Raw genomic sequence first — 25,469 nt, 5'->3', positions numbered from 1 at the left:
GGAATTTCAGCCACAGAAGACACTTTTGTCTGTGTTGGATCGTGCCAAGAAACACCAGGCACTTGCAGTGTGTACCTACCTCGGTGTGTACGCCCAACTTGCTAAGAGTGTAGATTTAAGTTGGCTGACTCAGTCCCAAGGGGCCTTATTTCAGAAGTGCGGGTTCCAAATAAGGTGTTGTTGAGCTTCTGAGTGAAGGTAGGAAAGGAGAGAGTTGGGGAACTTGGCTTTATAAAATCATTGCAGCTAGCTGGAAAATGTAGGAGATTAACTGTGGATAAGAAGCGTATTTGGAAGTAAAATGGGGATGATGAGGAGGTAGTTTTTGAGGCTGAAGTCTACCCAGTGAAAAGATTTGATCACAGGTGCATCTGTTATCCGTATTTGAAAGAAAAGTCTAAACTGAAGTGTCTCTTAAGTGAGCTTTATAGCTTGTATCTCTACAAGCACTAATATGCATTTCTGGTTGTGATCATCACTTGCTGCTTAGGGCCTCATTCTGTGAAGAAAAGCATTTCTGTATTTACAGCCACTCCTTTCTTGTTTGTGAACATGTATTGGCAAGTGACTTTTTGGAGAGTCTACTTCCAGATGCTGTTGCAGATGGGTCACATATGACTTTAAGTATGACAGCATCTCTGAACTCAACTCTTATGCTCTGTAGAAACACTCCTGTTACCCATTTAGGGAGGGACTCTGTTGGGTTATATAACACTTTTGTGACCTGGCCTTATCTGGTGCCAGAAACATTCATGCCAAATTTAGATGTACACTTAGATTTCTGTAAACCAGCAATCCAGAATTTTGGTGTATCCCAATTAAATAAGAAAATACTAAATGCGTACTAAAATACTAAATTCATTATTAAAAATCTGCTTTTGGTTATTTGTTAGTCTGTATCACAGGTCTGCTTATCTGTATTGGAATGGAGAAAGCTTTGCCCCCTTGTAGTTTTTTTTAAGGGTAGTAAAGTCTGCTTTCTCTTTTGAAGATTCTTTTATACTAGAAAACAGCTTCCATCAAATTCTGTCAAATACTTCATTTTCCCTACATTATACTTAATAATAACATTGTTTGCTAAGCCCTGTTCCACTTGAGTGGTATTTAAAAGTAAGTTCAGATATTCAGAAAGAAAGAGTTTTTGTAAGGATACTATACTGGTTTCCACCCCTTCAGAAATCATGTGAAGAACCTGCCCAGTGATACAGATATAGTTTGCAATACTCTTTAGGTCAGATTCCTAAAGAAAGAGTATTTTATTCCACATTAAGAAACTCAAATCTGAGTGTTTAGAATCCAAATTGTGTATTGACCTCCCACCTTCTTCTGATATAAACTTTTATGAGGGATATTACTCATTATTCTTCATCAAAGAAGAGTGCTTGTCTCTTCTCACCTGGATGCAAAGGTTCATTCTTTTGTTTGCCCCAACTGGATATGGCACATTTTCTTCTTGCAAAATACTCGGAGAACAGTACACTTCCATTTGGATCCAGCGTATTTCTGTGTTGATTTTCAGCTGTTTTTTGGGAATCTGTTGAATGCTTCTGAGTGTAAAGTTTGCTGTGATTTATTTGCTACAATTAGAAATTGGATATTTTAATGCTAAGCATCTTTGAATAAGTGGGATAAGTTACTTGAGAAACCCTCATCTTTCTGGTGCATTAAAACAAGTATGAAAAAGGTTTGAAATTTTATTGATGAAACTGTGCTAACCAAAACAAATACAGCTTGATAAAATGTCTGCCTGTCACATACTGGCAGATGAATGGCACAATTGATCCACTCATGTTTTGAGGAGCATTCTAGGGAAGTGAAAAGAAATCAAATCTCCCTGATTTGAGTGGAAACGGAAGGAGGTGAAGCTTTGGAAAATTTGGAGAAAATGTTATCTTTTCACTATGTGCTTTTGCTTCATATGGATCTTTAATGCAATTATAGAATTCCAGCTCCAAACAGCCTCAGCACTGAGTACTTTGGTCTTCTCTGTGCCAGCCATCACCTGTCCTGTTTTTCTTTCTCTTTCTTCACTGCTCATGTAATAGTAGAAGGTTTTCATGTGGCACTGAAGTCTGATGCTGCTTTCAGTTTTAGTTGTGTTTTGGCATCCCTGGCAGGGGTGCTGCATGCCTGGGCAATATTTGTGTATTCGTCCCTTAGTAATCATGCTTCTTCTTCCTTAGGCTAAGCTGCTGATTGGTCTGATTGTTTTCCTGAGTGCTGGGATGTACTTCTCTTGTGGTTAGAAGCAGTTGTCCTTAAATACCTCCCAGCTTTTTTGAGCTCTTCTGCTTTTCAGAAGTGGATCCCACAGAATTCCAGTTACTGAACAAGTTGGCCTGCCCTTCTGAAGTTCAGGGTCGGTGCTGGATTTGCCTTCATCTCTCCTCTCAGGATTTTAAACTTCACTATTTCATGGTCACTACAGTCAAGACTTCTGTTGATCCCATCCCCAGCAAATTCTTTCTTTTTTTCCTTGAAAGCAATTTCAAGAAAGTATCAAATGCGGATTGACTTATTTAGCACTCTTTTTTTCCTCCAAAATCTTCCAGAAGTCTCCTGGATTGTTCGTGTCCTGCTGTGTTGCCCTTCCAGTAGATGTCAGGGAGATTAGTGTCCCACAATAACCAGTCTCTGTGGTTTTTAGAGACTTCATGGAATTGCTGAAATACACTTCATCAGCTTTTTTACTCCAGTCAGGTGATTTGTAACAAAGAGTGTGATGTTGTCAATATGGTTGTCTCCTTTAATCCTGACCCACAAGCTCTTAGCTAGCCTGTTGTCCATCCTGTAGAACAGCTTTTTGTGTTCCAGCTGCTCTTTCAGGTAAAGGGCAGTTCACTTGCTGTGCTTTCCTTCCTGGCTTTGTAGAAAAGCTTGTACCACCTCTGTGACAAAGCTCCAGTCATGCAAGCTATCCCACATGTCTTATTTACCCTAGTGTTGAAGTTATGTGTACAGGTGCTTTAGGTGGTTCCCCTTTCAACATGCTTTATCCTCATCACCCAGATCTTTCTTCCTCCCAGCAGCCTGACCCATGTACTTAACATGTCTCAGTCTCTATTCCCTCCCTTAACTGCAAGCTTCAATTACTGTTCCTTGGTAGATCTCTCATTTACTGGGCTTGTCACCAAATTTGATGAGGTTGTTCTTAACCCCCCCGTCGTGAAGTGGATCCCACCTCAATTTGGCAACCCTTGTTTCTCAAGGGCACTTGTGGCCATAAAATTAACCCCCTACTTGCAGTGCCAATCCTGCAGCAAGTCCTTAACTTGAAGGATGTGGCTCTACAAGCCTTTTACTTCTCACGTGGAAAGAACAAGGAGAGCAAACGTCACTTGTGGTCCCGTGTCCTTCTTTGCCCCTGGAGTTTTCTAGTCACTCTTGATTTGCTCCTTTGTTAATAGCATGATGGGTGCCTGTGTGAGTAGGTAATAGTTAGGGGGAAAAAGAACAAAAAGAAAAAAGGGGGAGAGGAAGGCAATAGTGGTGATGATAATAAGGGTTGGAGGACCCTTGACAATATCTGACATGTCGAATCTGGCCAAACTTCCTCCACCAGCATATCTGGCAGCAGATATGTGTGTCTTCCCTGCAGAAAGGAATCTCCAGCTAGTATTACCTGCCACTCCCTTGTGTTCTAATGCTCAGTTCAAACTCAGCTAGCTTTGGCACGTCCCTTAATTGAGATCCTTGCTGCTTCTGCATGCCAGTGTTGACCAAAAGAAAATGAAAAAGTGTAAAAAAGCTTTATATGCTTGAGTCCTTACTGTAAGAAAGAGACTGTGGAGCACCAGCATAGAAAAAAAATGAGGTGTTGGGAGATGTGCAGTAAGAAAGGAATTTAGATTTATGAAAAATCTCTGTGAATTAGAAGGCTCAGACTAATGTTTGAGTACCTCTGGTAACAGCTAATGTTTGCGCAAGCTTCACATGCAGGAATGGTTTTTGAGTGCTATCCCGAGGTTTGTGTGCTTTAGCTTTCACTGACATGTTTGCATGCAGTGAATGTGTATGAAAATACTACTCAGACTTCAAAAGATTCAAAATTTCAAACTTTTTAAAATGTTTTGTAGAAATCTTGTATGTTGTATAAATGTTGTGCAAGGCACTTCAGGCTGTTGGGTTCTGCTTTTATTTGTCACATGGTTATATGTTGATTTGTATGTTTTGGATCAGAGAAATGAGTGCCATAATAGAAACTGAGGCTGAAATGTTTGCTATTTCTGGCTTTTAAAGCACTTTAAGCAAGCTGCCATGTGATAGGCAGTCTAGTTTCCTAGGAGTGTGTCTCTGAAATTTAGTACTTCCAGCGTTTAACATAATTTTTCTTCCCCGTTCTCAGTGTCCCTTTCTCAGTGTTCTGCCACCTGAACAAGAAACAGTTTGTGTAGCATCCACTTTGAAATTATACCCACGTGAAGTTGTCTGGCAATGAATAGGCAAGAGAGAGTTGAAGAATTTAATGCTTCTTAGCTATGTCAGAACCAATGAATAACTGTAGGGACTACTGGTTGCACAGGACTGTTATTTCTGCTTTTGTATTTGTTTGAAATTGTCAAAGAGATGAACAAGTGATGGTGGAAGATGGAGAGAAATAAAACATCGATTGTAGGAGTCCGATTTGTTTAGAAAAGTAGTCAAAAAAATCAACATATGAATACTCATCTGTCCGGTTTGTTTTGGCTGTGTTGTGTTTCAGCAGGTTAGCAACTAAAAATCAGAGGTTTTATACTTTTTGGTAGTAGGGATGTGTCATAGCATCTCCAGAGTATGAATTCCATTATTCCCAATCCACTGTGAAGAGGCAGATGTCATTGTGTTGCTCTTACCTGAATAACTGAACAGTTTGTGAAATCCTCAGCAGGTTGCCTTGTGGGAAGTGGGAAGGAGATGTGTGTGCTGTGATCTTTCTTTATGGAACTTCAGATGGGAAAGTGGAGGTGCTCTCACAGAGCAGGAGCTCTGATTTACTTCAGAAAGCTTTTAATTTCCTGGGTTACAGATTTGAGGCTTTCAAGGAAGTAATATTATAATGTATTTCATCATCTGTCCCTAAACTGTACTTGACATCCCATCTCGTTTCTTCAATATAGTAAAATTGAAAAAGCAGAAATGCAATTTGGAGATGAACTTGAGAATATTGTATTACAGTTCCCTAATGAGACCGTGGAGGAAAAGGGAACAGAAGAATATGGAAGTTACTGAAAAACAGATGATGGATTGGCATTATTTGCTACTGTGCTTTATGGAAACGTGAATCTACCCATTTATAGAGATGATGGCTAGTAGTATTGTCTTTGTTTATGCAAAGCTGATCAAATTTAAGGATTACACTGTAATGTATTCACTGTAAAATGACCTTTTTAAGAGGTTTAGAGTGGCTAGTTTTACACTTGGAAGTCTGAAAAGATCCTTTAAGTGGGGATAACATTTGTGGCATGTATTCACAGACATCATTATCATTTAGGAAACAGTATTAATTCAGCTAGTAGCAGAGAATTAGTTGCTCAGATCTCTTTACTGTGGTCAAAAGAGGGGTGCTACAAACCTTGTTAGAACTATCTTTGGAAAGGTGTACATCAGTTGGTAAGAGACATTGCACCTAAATCTTTTTCCTACCTCAAGTTGGTGGGGGTTTTTTGTTTCATTTTGGGGGGGGTTGTGTGTGTGTGTGTGTGGTATTACCCTGTCTGAAGGTAATATCATGCAAAGTAATACCATGAATGGTAGGAAACAAAATAATCCTACCTAATTTGTAACTGTATGTTTGTAATTAACAATTGTGAAGGTCTTTTCTTGCAGGCTGTTGTCTGGAATTCAGTATATCAGGTGATTTCTCTTTCTAAGGGATTTTTTTTTTAATAGATGTTAAAGATCCTATTGTTTTGGTTTTAGGAAGAGAACCCAAAGACTTGACAGAGATCAGAATTTTAGTGAAGTAGGGTAGATGTAGGGTCCCTTCCAACTCTGCAGATTCTATGATCTGCAGAAATGCACTTCAGCTTCTCTGCTATATGGAGAAGTGCAAGTTAGAGCACAAATGCACTGTTTATAATGATTTTAAACTTTATTTCATCTGAAGCTTTTATTTTACGGATTCACCAAGGCAATCCATCTTCTTTACACTCTCCACTCTCCTTGTGGCCTTGAATCTCTTGTGTCTGTGGTCACATCTCTGTGACTGTCTGGCAGTGTACACACATAACATGACTGAAAATCTGAGCTTGGTTCCCAGCAAAGGGAAACAGTGGATATTCTGGTGCCAAACCTGTTTCCATACTGAGCTAAAGGCACACTTTCCACTTCCTGGCTGTGATGTGCAAGTCCTACTCTTGATAGAAGGGAAGCCCGAGTTTGTTGTGAAAGAGGGGAATGTTGCTTCAGGCCTTTTGAGTAGCTCTGTGTCACTATATGGATTCTTTTTCAAGGCAGAATTGAGGGAAATTTGTTGTTTGGAAACATGTTTTGCCTAGAGGCACGCAGATAAGGATTACACAGCCCTTTTAGAGGAGTAAGACAAGCAGAAAGGACAAACAAATGTAAAAAACTCATTGAGATTTTTGGAAAGGATTCATTTGTCTGCTCTCTGTAGGTAAAGGAGCCCTTATAACTCAGGATAGAGTAAATTCACTTGATCTAAGCCAGGACTTCACAAAAATTCTGTCTATCCTGGCAGACTTCATGGCTGTTCCAAACTTCCATTTTACAGTGAGGGAGTAGTGGTAAGGTGATTATCTAATAACTTGAAAACCCACTGCTGAAAATGTTCAGTTTAGCTTTGTATGGGACTTGATTTGTACAAAAAATAAGTGTGACTTGAAAGATGTATCTGTCTGTTGGATATGATTCCAAATAAGCAGCACATGACTCTGCATTGTGTTTGGTAACAGGATCTGCACGGGTTCTCTCCAACAGTGACAAGTCTGACTAATGGCAGGATTTCTATACAGGAACAGTATATGATGGATTTGAATATATACTCATATATAACAGAACATTTATGGTGAAAGCTGCATGTGACTTGTTTTTAAAACATAAAAAAATATATTTTTGTAGGTCTAACGAGAAGCTTAACTATAACTTCAGTTGACCAATCAATGTTTGAAAAAGCACAAGGAGAGAGAGTAACGTTGCCATGTACTTTTGAACTCTCAGAGGAAGATGAAGGCCCACTAGATATTGAGTGGGTATTGATACCAGCAGATAATCAAAAGAAGGAAAAAATAGTAAGTAGAGACTTTCTTTTGGACAGTGTTATTTCAGTTGTTTGAGTAGGTCAATGTGCAAGTTTTGTTACTGACTTTTTAAGCTTCTACCTTTTCAGGTTGGGATGCTTGTGATCTTAAATTACTTTGAAGCACCAGTCAAATGAAATATAGTGGAAATTTTGGAATAGCAGATTAAGTATGAAATGTCTAGAAATTTTTCACTATAAGCTTGCCTTCTAATGAAGAACTCTCAAATTAAGTACACCTCAGTTCCAGAAAGCAAACTCCCTTTTTGTATCTGCATTATCTCCCTGATTAATAACGGGTTTATGAGGATTTAATTTTAAATATATTAACTCTTTTAGTTATTAATGTTTTCCTTTAATTGGAAGCCTTAACAATAATAGGATAGATTCATTTTAGTAGATAGGTTTTACAGAATGAAATTAGAGCAGTTCTAAACAGGTTTTTTTTTTTTCAGTTAGAAGTCAATACTGACATATTGATACTTGGGCAGATGTGTGGTGATATTTGGAAGATGGAGGTATTTGGATATGTCATACTTCTGGGATTAAAACTATGGAAAGAACCTGACAAGAAACTGAAGAGACCAAATTATTTTAAATGTTTGCATGCCAAGTGGATTTCTGAACCATATTTTTTTTTTTAATAGATAATTATGTATGCTGTCGACAGGATTTATAATCATTATTATGGTGCTCAGACTGGGAGGATGGCATTTACTCAGAATGATCCCAAAAATGGTGATGCTTCATTGGATATCCAGAATTTAAAGGCAGAAGACACTGGCACGTACCAGTGCAAAGTGAAGAAAGCTCCTGGAGTTCAAAGCAGAAAAATACAGTTGACTGTACTTGGTAAGATAATTTCTTTTCTTGAGTTTTCAGTGACATTTTGTATGTGCTTATTCCGTTCTATCTTCGATGTCTAAAATGAAAACTTCTGCTGAGTAAAGTCATATTCAATCTGTGATGATGATGCACTTGTTATTGAGGCTTTGGGAAGGGTGGACATAATTCTGTTCTGGGAGAAGAAGGGAATAATATTCAGAATAATGAGCACTTTTAAAAATTGTGCTTGGTTCATATTTTGTAGAAAATCTTTCCATGCATAAAAATGGTTTGTTTCACAAGCTTTATCTTTAGCAAAATGAACTGACCTACTAGAACACAGGTACCAAGCATTTTGATTGTGACTGTTACTAATTCAATGATATTTTGTTTATTAGTAAAGCCAGCAAGAACTAAATGTTCCATTGAAGGATCACAGGAGATTGGAAAAGATGTTACCTTGAAATGTACATCACAAGAAGGATCCCCACTTTTGTCTTACGACTGGAGGAGAGTATCTGGCACAAATGAACTTCCTGCCACTTCCATACTGAGTACTGTCAAACTTGATTTATTACTCTGAAATATTTAAAAAGAATGTATTAGTGTTTTTGGCTTAGTTTGACTTGTGAACATCTCATAATTAGTATTAATATAGTGTAGTCAAGATAAGTATCACTTCTGCCCTCTCACTGGGTAACAAAATTGACTGTGAAACAAGTTGGGAGTTTATTTTGGTTTTTTAATTCATACTGGGAAACGTTTCAAGCTTTAAGTGGAGATTCTTACCATTAGACTGCTGTATCATGCTCACCTGTACCCATGTTGTAAGGATGGAGTTAAGATACTCTGAATTTTGACTGATGGATTCCAAATTATTACAGTGCTGATATCTGATTATTATTGTGACAACTTCATTGTAGAAGTTAACTTGTGAGTTTTCTGAAAGTTATTCTAGAATGTTTTTTTTGACTGAGTACTGCTTAGTACCATTTCTTTTTGATCTCCTTTTGTGGTTATGAAAACCTTGAACTTTGAGATGGTAGGATTTTCTTGCAGATGTAGAAGTTTAAGAATCTGCTTGCAAATAGACATATTTTAACTTAAATGGCACAGGATGTAAAGGACAAAGTGACATCATGTATCTAAGAGTAGACAAAGTGGATTTCTAGAGGAGAGAGAACAAGAAGTTGTTTGGTTCTTCCTTTTAGGGGTCTGTTATGCTCCTGTAGTTTATGCCTCAGGGAATTGAGATGTGGCTTCAGTTTTATTTAAAACAAGCAAAAACTGACTTCTGTGAACTTCTTCAGTTTTTTGTAAGCTTCTATAGTCTGTTAGAATCTGTAATATCTTAGAACACAGATCCCCAGAAATCAGCTACAAAGGAAGAACCTGTAACTGTTCTTCATTTTGAACTGGTGTCCTGCTAGTGCTATTTGATATCTCTTATTTTTTGTTTTGATAATGAATGGTTGATCATTAATATCCTTCTCTGCACCAGTCAAGACTTTAGGCAACTGCTGTTATGCCCCTTTTTTTCCCCACATCCCAAATTTGTCACATGGTAACAAAAAAATCAGTGACAATATCAGTGCTAGACAAGAATGAATGAGGAACTGTGCAAAGGTGGCATGTAACTCAATAAAATAATGTTAGTTTTGGGCTTGTGAATGTAGGTGTGGGGACACTGAGCATGTCCTCAAGAATCTAGACAACTGGTTCAGCAGGTAGAACAAAGTATTTGCCTGGTGCTTTGTTCTTGTGATGAGTCTTTTGCAGTGCTCATGGCAGATCTGTTGGCACTTAAAGCATGAAAGCCAGTTGAAGTTCACCTTGTAGGATCTCACAAAGGTAGTTGTCAATGGCTTTGAGAGCCTGGGGAAAACCTCTTTATTTTCACTATTTCTTAAGGAATCTACTTAAACTGGACTTAGTTGGTCACCCGTTGGGGCACATGTTTGGGTTAGGTCCACCTCACGCTTCGCATGAGTTCTACAGACACCTGAGTTGGTTGTGTAGAATCTATTTAGAAGAGGGGGGTGGTGGCTTAGGGGCGCAGTTCATCTTTTGTATTATAGAATTCTGTGTTAAGATGAGAGAATTGGCCATAGCGTCTGAAGGTAGCACGAATCTACACTTAAAATCTCAGCGAGTGAAAATGCGACAGGAGACCTTGCAAGCTCTTTAAAACATGAATTTTTCTCTCATAGCTAGTTCTAGTCATGTCAGATAACTTAATGCAAGGCTTTAGAGCACTGAGAGTAGCATCTGTTCCTATCCATTGATAGAGCAGTTAGTCAGTAGGCTTAATATTAAGTCAAATCCCGTGGAATAAATTTCTAACAGACTTTTACAAATAATAGTGGTTTACAGCATGATTAGTGGTTTACAGCATGATAGGCTTTTGTTTTTATTTGTATCTCTTTAATATGGCATTTTTAAGTTAAGATTTCAGGTATGTGCTGGATTAATAATTCTGTAGTACTGTGTATGGAATTAAACTTTGCAAAATGATAAACCTCTACCTTTTGTTGTTTGTAGATAAAGATACAGGGGAACTTCTTCTGAAAAACGCCTCTCAAGAACATTCTGGTTTATACAACTGTGTGGCCTCAAACAGAGTTGGCACGGATGAATGTTCTGTTCAGCTGAATGTCACGCCTCGTAAGTGTTTGCTGTGTAATGGTCACGTAGTGTTCTCTGTATGAAAACTGAATAGTCTTTTTTCTCTAAATTCAAATCCAACACTCTGTAACTGGTGGGTGACAGTTCAAGTCTTATTATTGTTTTAAATTAGTGTGATTGAGCATCTCTCTGATTCAGTGGTGTGCTATTAACGTGGATCATGTGAAACATACTGGGTTTAATGTTAAAAGAAAGTTGGTCTTATAACTTTGACACTTAACAAACAGTATTGTTATTTATCTATTCTAGCCGTAAATACAGCTGGTATAATTGCTGGAGCTATTATAGGAACTCTGCTGGGTCTTTCTGTACTGATTTTTCTCGTCTTCTGTTGCTGTAAGAAGCACAGAGAGAAGAAATATGAGAAAGAAGTACATCACGATATCAGGTAACAACACGTCTCTGGTTTCTGAGCAGTATTATTGGAAGATTAACTTTTAAATGTGTATTTCTGCAAGTAAGATACTTAACAGTTGAGATTTGTCTTAATCTGGAAAGCTTATTAACATGCTAACTGTTTGTCAGAGAACTTTCTGTGGTCATGTCTAATTTCAGTAAACATTTTAAAGGCAATGAATACTTGAATTTTTTGTTACTTTAAAGGAAGACGTAAAGATTTTTTTGGCTACTGCATTAGAATAGAAAGAAAGAAACAAACTGAATAAGTGTTTTGTAAGCTCCCACATGGTAATGGTGACTGAACTCTTGTTCTACAACTCTTTTCTTTTTTTGTGTATTTCAGAGAAGATGTTCCACCTCCAAAAAGCCGCAGTTCAACAGCTCGCAGCTACATCGGCAGCAATCGTTCTTCTCTGGGTTCAATGTCTCCCTCAAATATGGAAGGATATACCAAAACTCCATATAGCCAAGTCCCAAGTGAAGACTTTGAACGTGCTCCTGGTCAAAACCCAACCTTTGCACCTTCAAAGGTAGCTGCACCTAATTTAAGTAGAATGGGAGCTGTTCCTGTGATGATTCCAGCACAAAGCAAAGATGGGTCGATAGTATAAAATATTATTAATTTAAAAGCTGTTTTTTAAAGTGTTCTTTGTAAGTATTAGAGAAAACTACTGTGTTCCATCCCTCATTTAAACACTGGCATGAAATTGTCCTTGAAGCAAACGAACAAGTTAGTTTGAAAAGCCACCAATTCTCAGATTTAATTTTAAACTTATTAGTATATGACAGTTGAACTATTTACAAAAAGCGTTGAAGTTCCTAAATAAATATTGGACACTGAAGGTATTTGGACCTGTGGTAGGTTGCTGAAGAGACACTGACACTGTCAGCTAATGTGCAGTCCTGAATGTGTAACAGTGAGACAAAGGAGAATTAACAAAGCATTTCATGTGTAGACCATGGAGTTTCTCAGAGTTCCTATAACTTTATCCTCAATTATGGAATAACAGAAATATTTGAACTTGATATTGAACTCTGATGTAGTTGCATGGGGCTGAAATACTGAGGATGACTTTGAATTCTGTTCATATTTATGTGGTTCTTTGATCTGGTAATGTTTGTTTGGAGCACTTGAGCTCTTATTTCAGGGGCAGCCAGTTATTTAATTGGTTCAATTAGTTTAATTAATCTACTCTGAATTTAAAATGTCAGTGAGTGGAAGTGTGACAGGAGACCTTGCAAGCTCTTTGAAACATGAATTTTTCTGTAATAACTAGTTCTAGTCAGGTTGACTTAATACTTGCATTCTCTGATGCAAGAAGTCCTGTCAGGTTGTTGGTGATGGCACCTAAGCTTTAAGATCTATAAATCAGCTGTTACTGTCACAGTAAGAATGAATTATGGATCTTTATGCAGGTCTTTAAGGTAATTGTACCTTGCATTTTCCAACGCCTGTTTATATACTAAGGCAGTGCTCTTATTTTTTTTTCCAAACCAATTACCTAGAAGCTCCATGGGGATTTAATGAGAGCTATTAAGCTGTTAAGTAACTGGTATTGGATATCTGTCCTCTAACATCACTGTGGAAACAACTTTTCCCATATACATGTAAGCAGTAGTCAGCCTTTACTCGAGATGCTAATGTCTTCCTGTGTGAATTTGCAAGGAGTTTAAAGCTCATTTCTCCTTGCCTCTTCAACAGCTCTAAATATTCTGAACCAATGTTCAGACTTTTTAAGAGCAAGAGTTTTGTGCAGCTGAGAGCAAATAGTTATCCAGAATTGTTCATGCAGATCTCATGTTTCAAAATTAAAAACGCTTCTTCCCAATTTTGCAAAATTAAAGCAATACAGGAGAAACAGAACAATTCTTTCTCTTACTTTCACATGTATTTAGGACTTCTGATAGCTTCTGGTAACTGATATTACGTACCTGTGAAAGCTGGATTTAAAACTTAGTGCAGCTTGAATCTTTGTGGATTTTATCTTCCTTCCTGTTTTCTACCTTCTTCATACTGTGTGAAGGGCAGGTGAGGGAGAGTCCCTTCAGCTTATTCTAGCTATAGTTGTTGAACTGCAAGGTATTTTGGAAAACTCTAAAAGCATATAGTATGGGGCACTGATGTTGATGAAGGAAATATCTGAATAGCCTGTTGAAAGATGTTAGGATTGTTTGTGTGTAGCAACAGTGTGAGAGAAAACATTTTCCCAAACTTCTAGGTTTAGTGTCTGCTTTTTTGTAGCTGCTTATAGTTCTGTGATGAATTCTTTGGCTTACTACTAAATGTTTGTCCTATCTGTAATTAGATGCACAATCCTTGGCTGGCACTATTAATGTAAAGAAATTTCCCTGCCCGTGGCAGGGTGGTTGGTACAAGGTCATCTTCCAACCCAAACCATTTTATAATGCTAACATACCCTTCATACCGAATTTAGAAACTTGAATGGCTATTAAGCATTCTAGACCTAGTTTTACACATTTGGGACTTTTTTAGATTGTAAGCTGATACTGTTAGAGATCAGATTTTTTATCTTTCATGTGTGCCTTGTCAATAAACTTTGCCTGATTGTAACTTCAGTTTTTATGAAATTTCTGGTGCCTAAACATACTGTTTGAACAGGTGCTTAGATGATGGTACAGTTCTTAAAACATGACACTGTGATCTGATTTCTTGATTCTTATGTACTATTTATACCTCTTCATGCCTATTTTTGGATGTGACTTCAGTGTCTCTCTCTGTATTCTTCTGTATTTCAAAATGTCACTCCTTCAATTGCTAATTATGATTTAAATGTTTATATTCCTGAAAACTGTTCAGTTGTTGTACCAATGAGATGGATGATTGATTTTTATATGTGTGGTAAATAATAGGTTTAGTAAATGTGCCAAACATAGCTTCTGAAGAACAATAGGTGGGGAGACATCTTCTTACATCCAATTATTGTGACAGAAGAGACTTCCAAGATGTTAATAGTACACTGATTGTTTACCTTGAAACCAAGGCCTTCCTTAATTAAAAGGGTATAATTATTATAAATACGAGTTGAGTACAAAACTAAGCTGAATCACAGACTGAGAGATAGCTATAAACCTAAGCAACCAGGCAGCAAACCTACTAAATTTGGTTCTTAGCCATCTGTGGTCATATGTGTTTTTCAGTGGGTTTTGTTTGGTTTCTTTTGGTTTGGTTTTGTTTTGTTTTGTTCTTTTGGTTTGGCCTGAGACCCTGTACTTACAAGTCAGTTAAGCCCTAGGACACTCAGAACCAGAAACCTATCTCAGTAAAGCACGCAGAGCAGAGTTTACACATGCTTGATGCTCTGTCAGCTTGTGCAAAATAATAAATGGACAGAAGGACAGCGTGATGTGCCCTCAGAGCCTGGCTGTTAGGCTTAGCAGCCTTGACAGTGTCTGTCTATTTATGTAATTGCATGGAAAAAGAGGAGAAATAGAATCTGACATAGTCCTTATCTGAAATAAAGAACCCCTGACTTGGGGTAAACTTGGCCTCAAGTTGCTATCATCATGCCTTTTTGGATGGATAGAACACTACTATGAGAACATAATACTGCTATTATAAATTATAAATTATTTCTTTTTTTCACTAGATTGTTCACTTACACTGGATTATGATTCTCAAAAGCAGCTACTGTAGTCTAACAATGATTTCTAGCTGTGTAGGAGATGAACTGGTTAAACATGTGAGGTGTCCAATCTTACAGATAGCTCTCCTAACAGAACACTTTTAGGAAGTAATGGCAGCTGATATACCAGTTAGGAGGTGGCATTTTTAATGTCTCATTTGATTAAAAAAGAAAAAAGGGGGAGGGGGTAGGGAGGGTGGTACCATTTTGTAAATACTCTTAAGTGAGCTCAAGAAACCTCTAGTTAATGTCATGACTGTAAACTTGCCTGTTGAGGACTACTATATAGAGAAAGAAACCCCTCAATTTTAGCATGGTGTGAATAAAGTGTTAGACTTGTAATACTGTAGAGGTTCCGTAACACTTGTCCATACAGTTCAAGCATCTTCATAAACTTCCTGCAGTGGGTATTTAAAGATAATTGTGTGAAACTTCCTTCCCTGAAAAATGAATACTTCTTCCAAAACTGTATAGTGCACAGAAATGCCTTGTTGGAGGGATAAAACATGACTTTTGAGAGAAATGTACATTGCATACGTCTTTATCAACTCTGGATAGTTGCATTCATATTAGATGTATGCTTCCTGCTTAATAGTGCAAGTAAGACTTCTTAATTGCAAGTTTTTTCTGTAATGCTGAATATTGTATACTACTGGTTTCCATGACAAGCTTTTAGTTTTGTTCTGAGCAGTGTATATTCTGGATCACTTTAGGTCTCTATTCCAGTCTAAAGACATTAAGCTATTTGTGTCACTTAAACCATGTTTTATACACTCGATAGGTGCTTTATGGGACCCTTTGGTTATTGGTCCTCTAGCATTGAGGCACAGCTCAGTTGAAATCGGAGCAATAAAACTTCCTGGAATCCCAAATGTTACGATGTTACATTACACTTCTCATGCACAAAGCATGGACTTTGATATGAATTTCAGTATGAGGTTTTATATTCACACTTTTGGGGGAATGGTATTTTAAAATATGAGTATTGTGAGTGAATTTCTAAAAAAAAAAAAACAAAAACAAAGTTCAAAATTTTAAAACGCTGTAGTTCCATGACAGACTTGTGTACTTTTTGAAATAAAACTGTTGGAGAAAACAGTAGTCTGTCTTTTATTTTAAAGCAGCACTTGTGTATGGCTTCAGCTTTCTCTTTTATGTAATTGGAAGTGAACTAATAAATATGGCTGTGTATACCCTGCTGGCATTAATCATTTTATTTATTGCTTTCCCCTCCCGCATTAATTCCTAAGAGAACTAAAACTTTAAATGTTTTAAAACATGCACTTACTGATATCTAAATGTAGATATCAATAGTCATTCTGAAAACATAACACTTGAAAGGAACTTTAGATTCCATTTCATCCCTCTTTATTTTCAGTAGAACAAAAAAATCCTGAAACTGATTATTTTTTTCTTTTAAAGTTCAAAAAAGCAGGTTTGCAGCCCTCAAAGCATGTTGATAAAATGCTTGGTTTTATGTTGCCAGTTAATGTGCACCTTGTTCAATTCAAAGGAAGTTGACTTGGCATACTCTGCACCCCTTGGCTTTGCAAACCAACTGATTATTTTCCTTGTCATTTTACCTGAGATTAATGTGATTTCTCCAGTCTTGTCTTGGGCACATAATTAGTTTTAGGAAGCAAAGTCCAGCATGAGCTCTGTTTGCATTAATGACATGTATAATTCTCATATCATTGGAGGTATGATTAGCTTACATTTGCTCCTAGTGTAGGCATGTTTATGTTATAATGCATGCATATCTTCATATGTTAATGTGTACCTGTGCCATGCCAGATGTTCCAGTCCCTTCTTTCTGTGTAAATAAAACCCCCGATGCATGTGTGCACAAGCATCTGAAGTACTGGTGGGAAAACCTTTAGGAGTTTTTTCTATTTCAAATTAAGAATCATACTTAAATACAAAGGGAAACCCTAATTAAAAATGAAGGTTCGGATTTGTCTCTTTTTGTAGAGTTCTAAGAAACTTTTCCTACACTTTTTACCATCAACGTCAAGACTTAGGATGGAAATCTTGAGCTTAAGGTGGCAGTTTTGTCACAGATGGCTCTTGCATGCCTCAGCTGCTCCAGGTATTTTTTTTGAGAATAGATGACTGTGAACCAGAAGCTGAGTACCTCCAGCTTCTCTGTGCAATTCCAACAAACCATGTCAAGCTTTCCCGAGTGTCCTGAAAGAACAGAGGGCACTCATCACGTGGTAGTTCCACAGAACCTTTGTGATCCTTGTATATATATTAGACAATGCCTTGGATAAAGTTTCTTAAAGTCTGTCTGGTTGGTCGGTTGTTTCTCCGAACATCTTTGGCTGTGTCCTTTGAGCTTACTGTCTCAAAAATTTACTTGTTGGATGGAGAAACTTCATTTCTTGCAAGCTCTGTGATAATGCTGAAAGGCTGTTGTAGAAAGCAGTTCATGACAGCGTCTTAGCCTTGTTTTCTGTCTGTAAAATTCATAAAACAAAAGAGTTTGTAAGACAAACAGCTGATTAAGAAGCAAAGGCAAGAGCAGAATGAAAAGAAGCTATAAATGTCACCTGTCTTTCCAAATCTCAGATTATTTTAAAACTACCTTTCACTTGTGTAGGACTGTAGGTGACTGCTCACAACATGCATCTTAATATAAAAAAAAAAGTGTGCACTTGAGTTACGATAATTCTGTTGCTCTTTTAATTTGCTTTAGGCTTTTTGCAGAATGGTGCAGGCTCAGCTTATCGGGGGAAGAGTATGAACCTTTAATTTTTTAAAATAACCACTCTGGCAGAAAACTGGCCTAGAGGGTTGTACCGTCTCTGCTTCTGACTTCCATTCAAAGTCAAGCTTCTGAAAACAGGGATCCTTTAAGGATCCTTTGATTTTCATATTGTTTTAAGTCAGTGTTACTGTCACCCTTGTAAGTTGGCATTTTGAAGACTTCAGCTTTCAGCTGTTGAAGTACTTACTGGTCAGGTTGCTTGGAATATGGGGAGTCAGTAGCATGTAGTGTCAGCAGGTGCTGTCTGGGTCCTCATTTTTAGTGAATTAGCACAAGAAACAGATGGAGGACAATTGTACCATATTATTTGGGAAACGAAGGAAGTTGTGTAACTCACACAGGAACCCTCTGTGATGTCAGGGTTGATGGATGGAGGGAGGGGAGCAGCCTTACCGAGAAGTTGAGCTTGTTGGTTACACAACTGGATTATGTAACAGTTTAAAAAAGTGGCAATATTAGAAGAGACATTAACATCTGAAAGCACATCATTTTATCTTTGCTTATCTAATTTTTTCTTGGGGGGAAAAAGCCTCCAGAGGCAGCGTTGTCCGCTGGGAAGCGCAGAAAGCTGTGTGATGCTTTGACAGTTGTCCCACTTCTCAGGGCTGGATGCTGTGGCTCTGGGAGCTGCAGGCAGGACAAAACTTGAGTGCTGTACCTGAAGGGTATTGTACTCTCTTTCCTGAAGTATTTTTCCTAATTGCAAAATGGGGAGAGAAAAACAGTGAGTCTGGGGAGTTTTGTGCCAGGGATGTGGATTCTGGAAGCACACACAAACTTTCCAGCTTATTGGAGCCTTTCCTTTACTCTGGTTTCTAGCAACATCTGATTTAGGGGTTTTCAGAGTCTGCAAAAATTTTTTGCATTTAGAGTTGCTCATGTAGCCAGCATACCTTCATTACTTAAATTGCAGAGCCTTGTACTCTTCTTACCGTGCATAATGTCTGCATATGATGCATTTGGTTATATTATTACCAACAGTGCTGTATAAAGGAACAGAAGAAACTGTAGACTTCTGAACACCCCAGACTTGGTGCTCAGGGCACAAACATCTCCTGTCACTCAGGTTAGGTAGCAGCTTGCTCAGAATTTGGTATCAAGGAATACTAAATCACATGGTAAAGAGCTATAAAAGTAACTTATAGTACCATTTAAAGTACATTAAAAAAACTTTTAGTACCGTTGGTATAATAGCTTCCACTTATGTCCATTTTTCAACTTATGTTCCACATGTATGGGAAAGAAACTCGAGCCGTTGTTTCTTGTGGCCAGTTACTGCTGTACAAGTGAAGTAGCACCTTTTTATAGCTTGTGATTTGGCCTGCTCTGGGATTTGTAAGTGTATTATCCCATACAGGACTCTGAATCTCCCTGCTTCATGTCACTTGGTAATATTTTACCCGTGGAACAGCAGTGGGGATTAGTCAGATTTCACGGAAGTTGAAGTTGCAGCGAGTGTTTGTTCTCGGGGTTTAAAGTCTCTGGTTAGAGCTCTCAGCAGCAGCCACTCGCTGATGACTCGACAGGCAGCTGAGTGGGTGGTGTTTCTAAGAAACTTAAGTCAAAACACTTGTACTGCGCCTTACTTAGCTGTAGGAGACCAAGATAAAATTATTACTTTAGATTTCTGTTTACCAGTAGAATAGTTCAGGTGGGAGGGAAACCGATACCCTTAGACCAGGAATGAAGGCAAACCCTGGTAATACTGGAGAAGAGGAGGCTCAGGGGAGACCTCATCACTCTCTACAACTACCTGAAAGGAGATCGTAGCCAGGTGGGGGTTGGTCTCTTTTCCCAGGCAACTATCAGCAAGACAAGGGGGCATGGTCTCAAGTTGTGCCAGGGGAGGTTTAGGAAGAATTAGAAAGAATTTCTTTACAGAGAGGGTGGTCAGACATTGGAATGGGCTGCCCAGGGAAGTGGTGGATTCTCCGTCCCTGGAGATTTTTCAAAAGAGACTGGATGTGGCACTTAGTGCCATGGTCTAGTAACCACAGCGGTCGTGGATCAAGGGTTGGACTTGATGATCTCGAAGGTCCCTTCCAACCCAGCTGATTCTATGATTCTATGATAAAACTGCCGAACTGCTTGTGACTGCTAAAGAAAGTACCGACTCTGGGGCACAGCTGGTGGTTTGTGGAACATGTCAAAAATCTTATGTTGTGGCTGGTAGCACTGCACTCCTTATCCAGATGAATAAAATGCCCTTCTATGTCACTTCCAATCCTGTAACTGTCAAGACCAGAAACAGTTCATCTCAGCTGTAAGATAAAAAATAAAGCTTGCAATTACTTTATTTTCATGTATTCTTTCCTGTTCCTTGTTGGTACATGAGAAAAATTCAGACTTACTGAAAGGACACAGCTTGAAATGAACTGTTCGGTCTTGCCCTGGTTTTGTCCTTGTATTTTGTAATTCAATATGAAGTTGCTTAAGCATTGCAATATTCTTTTTCTTTCACTTCAGACTTGAGTTGTGGTTTGGGTGACCTCTTTAGGTAACCTGTTTAATGACTTTGTATGCCATCTGTGTTTAAAACAGAACTTTAAAAAAAAATGTAAAGTACTGTGGTCTCCTATACTGTCTTCGGCCCACTTGGAAAAAAAATTTATGGTGAAATATGAGTGCTTTATATTGAAACCAAGTAATAAATGTTGTGTTTGGGAATTAGGAACGTCCCCCATGGCTGATGCCTTGGCAGCCTCTCTTCATGTCTTCTGTGCCCAGACACAACTGACTGTACTGTGCTTTGCAGTGACTTGCTAAGAATATGTTTCCCAACAGAAAGCTAAGAAACCTTAGGTGCCAGATGGTTATTTTCTTATTGCTTAGTCAGGAAATAAATTTAGGTGAGAAAATGATTCTTGTAATCTGCATCTGTAGAGACTTATTTTTTTAATAAGCTCTGATAAAAAGCTGTAAACTGTAGAAGTGTACAGCTGAGGTATGAATGTAGTTTTTGATAGGTTTTAACAGTTGTGGTGAGAAACACTATATCTGTACACGCTTTCACTCTGATGGAAGTACTTCTATATCCCTTTTTTTACCAAAAAAAGAAAAGGTGTAGCCAATACCTGATTGACTAGTATGGATGAGAGCTTAGAGTTAGTCATTAAAATATCATCAGACTGAAGTTGAGGTCACCAACAATGTTTCTTCCTTTGCAGCTCACTTAGGAGAAAAAAAAATCCCCAGATCATAATTGTGCCTGTTCTTTTAGGAGCAAGACAATGAAAACTGTGATTCTTGTACAGATAACCTACAACTCTGATCATGCCAGGCTTGCATACTTGAAAGGCATTGAAGTTCTAAACATAAATTATATGTCTTTAAAATCAGGGTTGTGTTGCTACTTGAAGTATTTTAGGCGTATTATTTTAAATATGATATATGCATATCTGAACTGGGTGGGCAGGCAGGAATCTCAGGCAACCCACTAAAATCCTTTATTCTTAGATGAAAGGGCTGGAAGGATGGTTAGAAGAGCCTTTATGCTCAACAGTGCTTTCTGTTGCCTATTAGAAATCAGCATAATTTCCCTACCCCTGGTGTTACCTGAGCAAGCTGGGATTTTAATCAGCCCTCTGAGTGGGGTATCCAACATGACAGTGAGAACTGGGTTGTTATGTTACACACGTGAATTTTATTCTGACAGCATCTCAGGTCTGTGCCAACTGTATTAACTGTTTAATTTGCTACTGGCTTTATGGTTTGTACATGGGGGGGAATTACTGAATGTGCAAGGAAGCTGAGGACATCCTTAGTGCTTGACATGGCTAACAGAAGCTCACTCACCAGCAATTAAAACAACAACAAAAGAATCCCAAGGCAGAGGAGTCCGATTAATGAAGTGGAGGATTAGGGTTGATGACCTGGCTCTGTCAGGATTTAACTGTGTGATTTTTATTGATGTTAAGATTTTCTCATTGTTAATTGTCTTCCATAGCTGTTAGAGTGGAAATAGTTCTGTTGTGAAACTAAAGTTTCCCATTGCACTGTCATTTTTTTAAAAGTTATCCTTGGCAAATCTTTTCAGTCTTCCCCAGACACCCATTTTAGTGCTTGTTTTCACCTCTTTCATAGTCTTAGAAAATTTTGAAATAGATGTATTTAAAGATAGTTATCTTGTTCAGACCATCTGTGGTTGTCTCTGTCCCCTGCTGCTTGCTGGTTTTTAATTCTGCCCAGACAAGAGTCACTCTTCCAGTACTTACAGCACTCCTTGGGTATTTCAAGTTGTAGTAAAAATAATAGTAAGGCAGATCTGATTATGCAGCTTTTTGAGGGTGAAAGATCTCCCAAAGCCCATTGCCAGTGCTTTCCCTCCAGAGATTTGGTCAGAGATCCTAGCTTGGATGCCTGCTTTGCATCACCTCGGAGGAAGCAGCTTCTCTCTGCTCCCACTCAGTAGTGTGTAGGACCAAGTGTTCATGTGGGCTGGGGTCCTAATCACTCTGCTGGGCCACTTCATGCTCCCTCACTGCAGGTGACTTGGAAGGTATTCTCAGAGTAGGATAATGGAAATACAGAATCAAGGTGTGTTATTTTCCTTCATCATTGCTGATCTTGGAGGTGTCTAACCATGTGTGCTTGGTTATTCTGCCAGGCTGAATACAGATACACACAGAGAGATGGAAAGCTCCTTCCTGGCATCATTGGCCTTGTCAGCAACAAATTGCTCTTTGCTTGGTGTTCTGTACAACTTTCCTCTGCCTACAGCTTCCCACTTAAATTGATGCCTGACCTTCCTCTTTCTGTCACATACTGCCTTTTTGTGTCTGATTGTGGGATGGATTTCACTGCTGAAGCAGGATGGAGTTTTAGACAGATTTTCCCTTTTTTCTGAGTGTGGTATGTTGCCATTGATCATGCTTTTGTGGGGGGTTGTTCCTTCTACTGCCCTTTTCTATCATATGTTTTGTTCCTAACCATTTTCACTCACTTGCCTCTGCTTTAGGCATTAGGCACTTTAAACTACATTACACAGAGTGTGTTTTAAACCGGCCCCTGGTTTTCCAGCTTAAACGTAATGGGGTTATGATTGCAAGTACCTGGGCAGACAGTAGTTTTTTTATTAACTTATAGTTTTCCTTTCACCATCCAAAGGACTTACCACATCTTCTTTATAAGTTACAACACTGGGGGGGTGGATTTTAATTTTTTATTATTATTTATTTATTCTTTATCACAGCTGCATGAATAGCCTCTAGCTGCATGCTAGAGTTCACTTGCCAGACTGCATCTTTCTTTTTTTTTTTTTTTTTTTTCCCATTGCTAGAGATTTACTTAGATGAGAAGGAAAGGAAAAGAAAATCAAGACTGAAAGTATCAGGGCAGCACAGGCAAAGGAGGACAGATTATGCTGTATTTGTTCCATTTTGCCTTCCTAGCTCATTTAAGTATCAGATTTTAAAAAACATTTGCTTTTCCAAACAACTGGACTATCAAAAGCTCTCCCCCCATCCCAGCTCATCTGTGTACCAAGTAGCAGAATTTTCTCTGTAAGCAAGGTGTGTTAATTATCTCTTGACTCATTCATGAAGGGGAGCAAAGAGGATGTGCTTGCTGGAGACACACCATTACATGAACCCCTGCTTGCAAGCCTGCCTTATCCCTGAGAAAAGCTGGATTTACAAACGTTTGGGTGTGTAAGAGCGCTGTTTCTTCAGGGTTTTCCAGTAAAATGGAACGGGATGAACTGTGTGGAGAGCAGCCTAATATTTATTTAGAACGCATACGTTTGCTAATTATTAACTCATTATCTGTTTGAGGGCTTTTAATGCAAGAGGTGGGCAATAGGAGTGTTGTGTTATCCGTGGTGCAAAGACAGGAACACAGACAGAAAGGACACTTCTCGCCTCAGCGTCCAGTGCCAATTAATACACCTCTTAGTATTCCTTAAAAGAATAGTTACATAAGAAATAGCCAGAATGAAGTTGTGAAACAGGTTTGCGTGCCAGGTAATAGCCTTAAATCGAAAGAAGCCAAAGGTCCTGGTTTCATGCCAAGCAGTCTTTGGTACTGATTCCAGTTACACTTCCAAGCAGGGCTTTGGGAAGGGGCTCAGTTAATTTTGCTGTCGCGTGCAACTGGAAGATTTTATTTGATGTGTAATTCTAATTGCAGTGTGACAGTTCGCAAGGAAGAAAGTGAGATGTTGCAGAGAGGTAACCCTGAGTCACTTGTTTTAATTACTGGCCTTATGGAGAAACTGTTGTGGCATTGAGGCATGTTTTAAAAATCTGTGAGGACTTGTGTAATTATACAAAGGCCTGTAATAAGCTGAAATGGGGGAGTAAGAAAATGAGATGTTTCCAGTAAATGCAATGCATCCATATACATTCGTGGATTATTAATTAGGAAGAGTTGTCTTCTGGTGGAATATTATGTTTGCAAAATTAATAATGGTGACTCTCAGCAGCAGTTGAGCACAGACAGCACGTAGAAAGGGCATTTTGTGGCTTGGAGTGGTGGCAGAAATGCTGAGTTACCACTTTTCTTACAATATCAGTCTTAGAATAAGAAGTCAAAGAGTTCACAGAGCTGATAAAGAACTGTAACTAGAACAAAGAATTATTTATTATCTTTGTGCAACAAAAGGGTATCCTCAGAAATGTCAATAAAAATAGTCAGGGAACTAAAACTGACTTCTAAGGAAATGGTAAAACAAGCCAGTATGCAGATTGGGATGAGTCACTGGATTCTTAAAGGAAACAGTGTTTGTAACAGTAAAAAACAAAAATGTGTGGTTCTTTGATAATTCGGGTTACTGTTACGCAGTTGAAGAAAGAGACATCTTAGCAGATGTTGACAGGTACTTCAGAAATGGACTATAGTAGGTATGCACTGGGAAATCCACAAGGATTGTTAAATAACCTGCGTGAAGATACTGAAATTTTGCTATCAGGTTAAAGTTACATTCTTTTACAGTGCACTAATAAATGGAGTGTCAGTTTGCTGCACCACTGCACCACTTTGCTGTGAGACACTGGTTTAAACCCTAATCTGAATGGCCACAAGTTGGGTGATGATCTGAATAGTGCATTTGATTACTGTATATGACAGTATCTAGCATCTTGTTAATATAGATTAATGATATTCTTTCTTTTTGTAGTATGACATCGCACACAAGATTGGTGACATAACAGTGGTATAAACATGAAGAAACAGGCATCTGTTTTTGCATGACTTTCCAGTATGGTGAAACTGAAGTACATTGTGAAATGAAGTGCAGGGTTTTTTTTTTTACTTGATCTCACTTTAGATTCAAGATTGTTAAGTCGGCTCTATTCAGTTTTGTAAGTACCACATTTTTTTTCTTTTTCATATTTTTGATGCGAAGTTTACAAAGTGACTACCAACGTTTTTCTTGCTTCTTTTGTATTTTGAAAAGTGTGCACCATCAATCCTCTCTGCTCTCCCCCCACCCCATTCCTGGAGATGCAAAAAACTGTGAACTTAACAAAATCAACTCAGGTAGCACAAATATAGCCTTAAGCAGCAGCGCGTTGAAAGAGGTTGTAATCTGAAATAGAGTAGTTTTGTTTTTTCCTAGCTCTTTTTTCTGCTTATTTAATAGGAAGTGTATTCTCTGTTCAGTGCTGTAGTGATACTAACAAGGTCTCATAACCTTTGTGTGAAACGCGCTGTGTTTCAAGATTGTATATATTTTATAACACTTAATAAAATACACTTGAATGTTGCAGTTCACACGTGCTTCAGTATGATCTGTTAATGCAGGTGTTGTGGTAATTCACGTCTGTACACTTCCTTATTCCTCCTGGTCCACAACTTACCATGCAGGAAACGAGAGGGAGGAGGAAGGTGCTCTTTAAACCAGGCTGGTTACGGGGTCCTCGTTGCCTTCTGTGATGTGGAGACTTTGGGTATTGATTTCATAATGAAAATA

General features: G+C 38.3%; 1 protein-coding gene across 2 annotated transcripts; it reads left to right on the top strand.

Annotated features, from left to right (window-relative positions):
* The first annotated feature begins 7,040 nt into the window (after positions 1-7,040).
* On the top strand, positions 7,041-25,254 carry CXADR (CXADR, Ig-like cell adhesion molecule). 2 transcript variants are annotated; one of them, XM_027648719.1, is made up of 7 exons: positions 7,041-7,229; positions 7,885-8,089; positions 8,461-8,616; positions 10,604-10,726; positions 10,997-11,135; positions 11,490-11,676; positions 24,675-25,254. In XM_027648719.1, the coding sequence occupies exons 1-7, from the start codon at positions 7,101-7,103 to the stop codon at positions 24,714-24,716; spliced, it is 981 nt and encodes a 326-aa protein (XP_027504520.1). In that variant the 5' UTR covers positions 7,041-7,100; the 3' UTR covers positions 24,717-25,254. The 2 variants fall into 2 exon arrangements, with proteins under 2 accessions (XP_027504520.1, XP_027504519.1); XM_027648718.1 differs by lacking the exon at positions 24,675-25,254 and having other exon boundaries at positions 11,490-15,888.
* Positions 25,255-25,469: the final 215 nt, after the last annotated feature.

The sequence above is a fragment of the Corapipo altera genome, unplaced genomic scaffold (genome assembly GCF_003945725.1).
Source record: "Corapipo altera isolate COAL_440 unplaced genomic scaffold, ASM394572v1 58, whole genome shotgun sequence".
In the NCBI taxonomy this organism is placed as follows: domain Eukaryota; kingdom Metazoa; phylum Chordata; class Aves; order Passeriformes; family Pipridae; genus Corapipo; species Corapipo altera.
The sequence above is the reverse complement of the archived record's forward strand: the minus strand, read 5'-3'. Positions and strand labels throughout refer to the sequence as shown.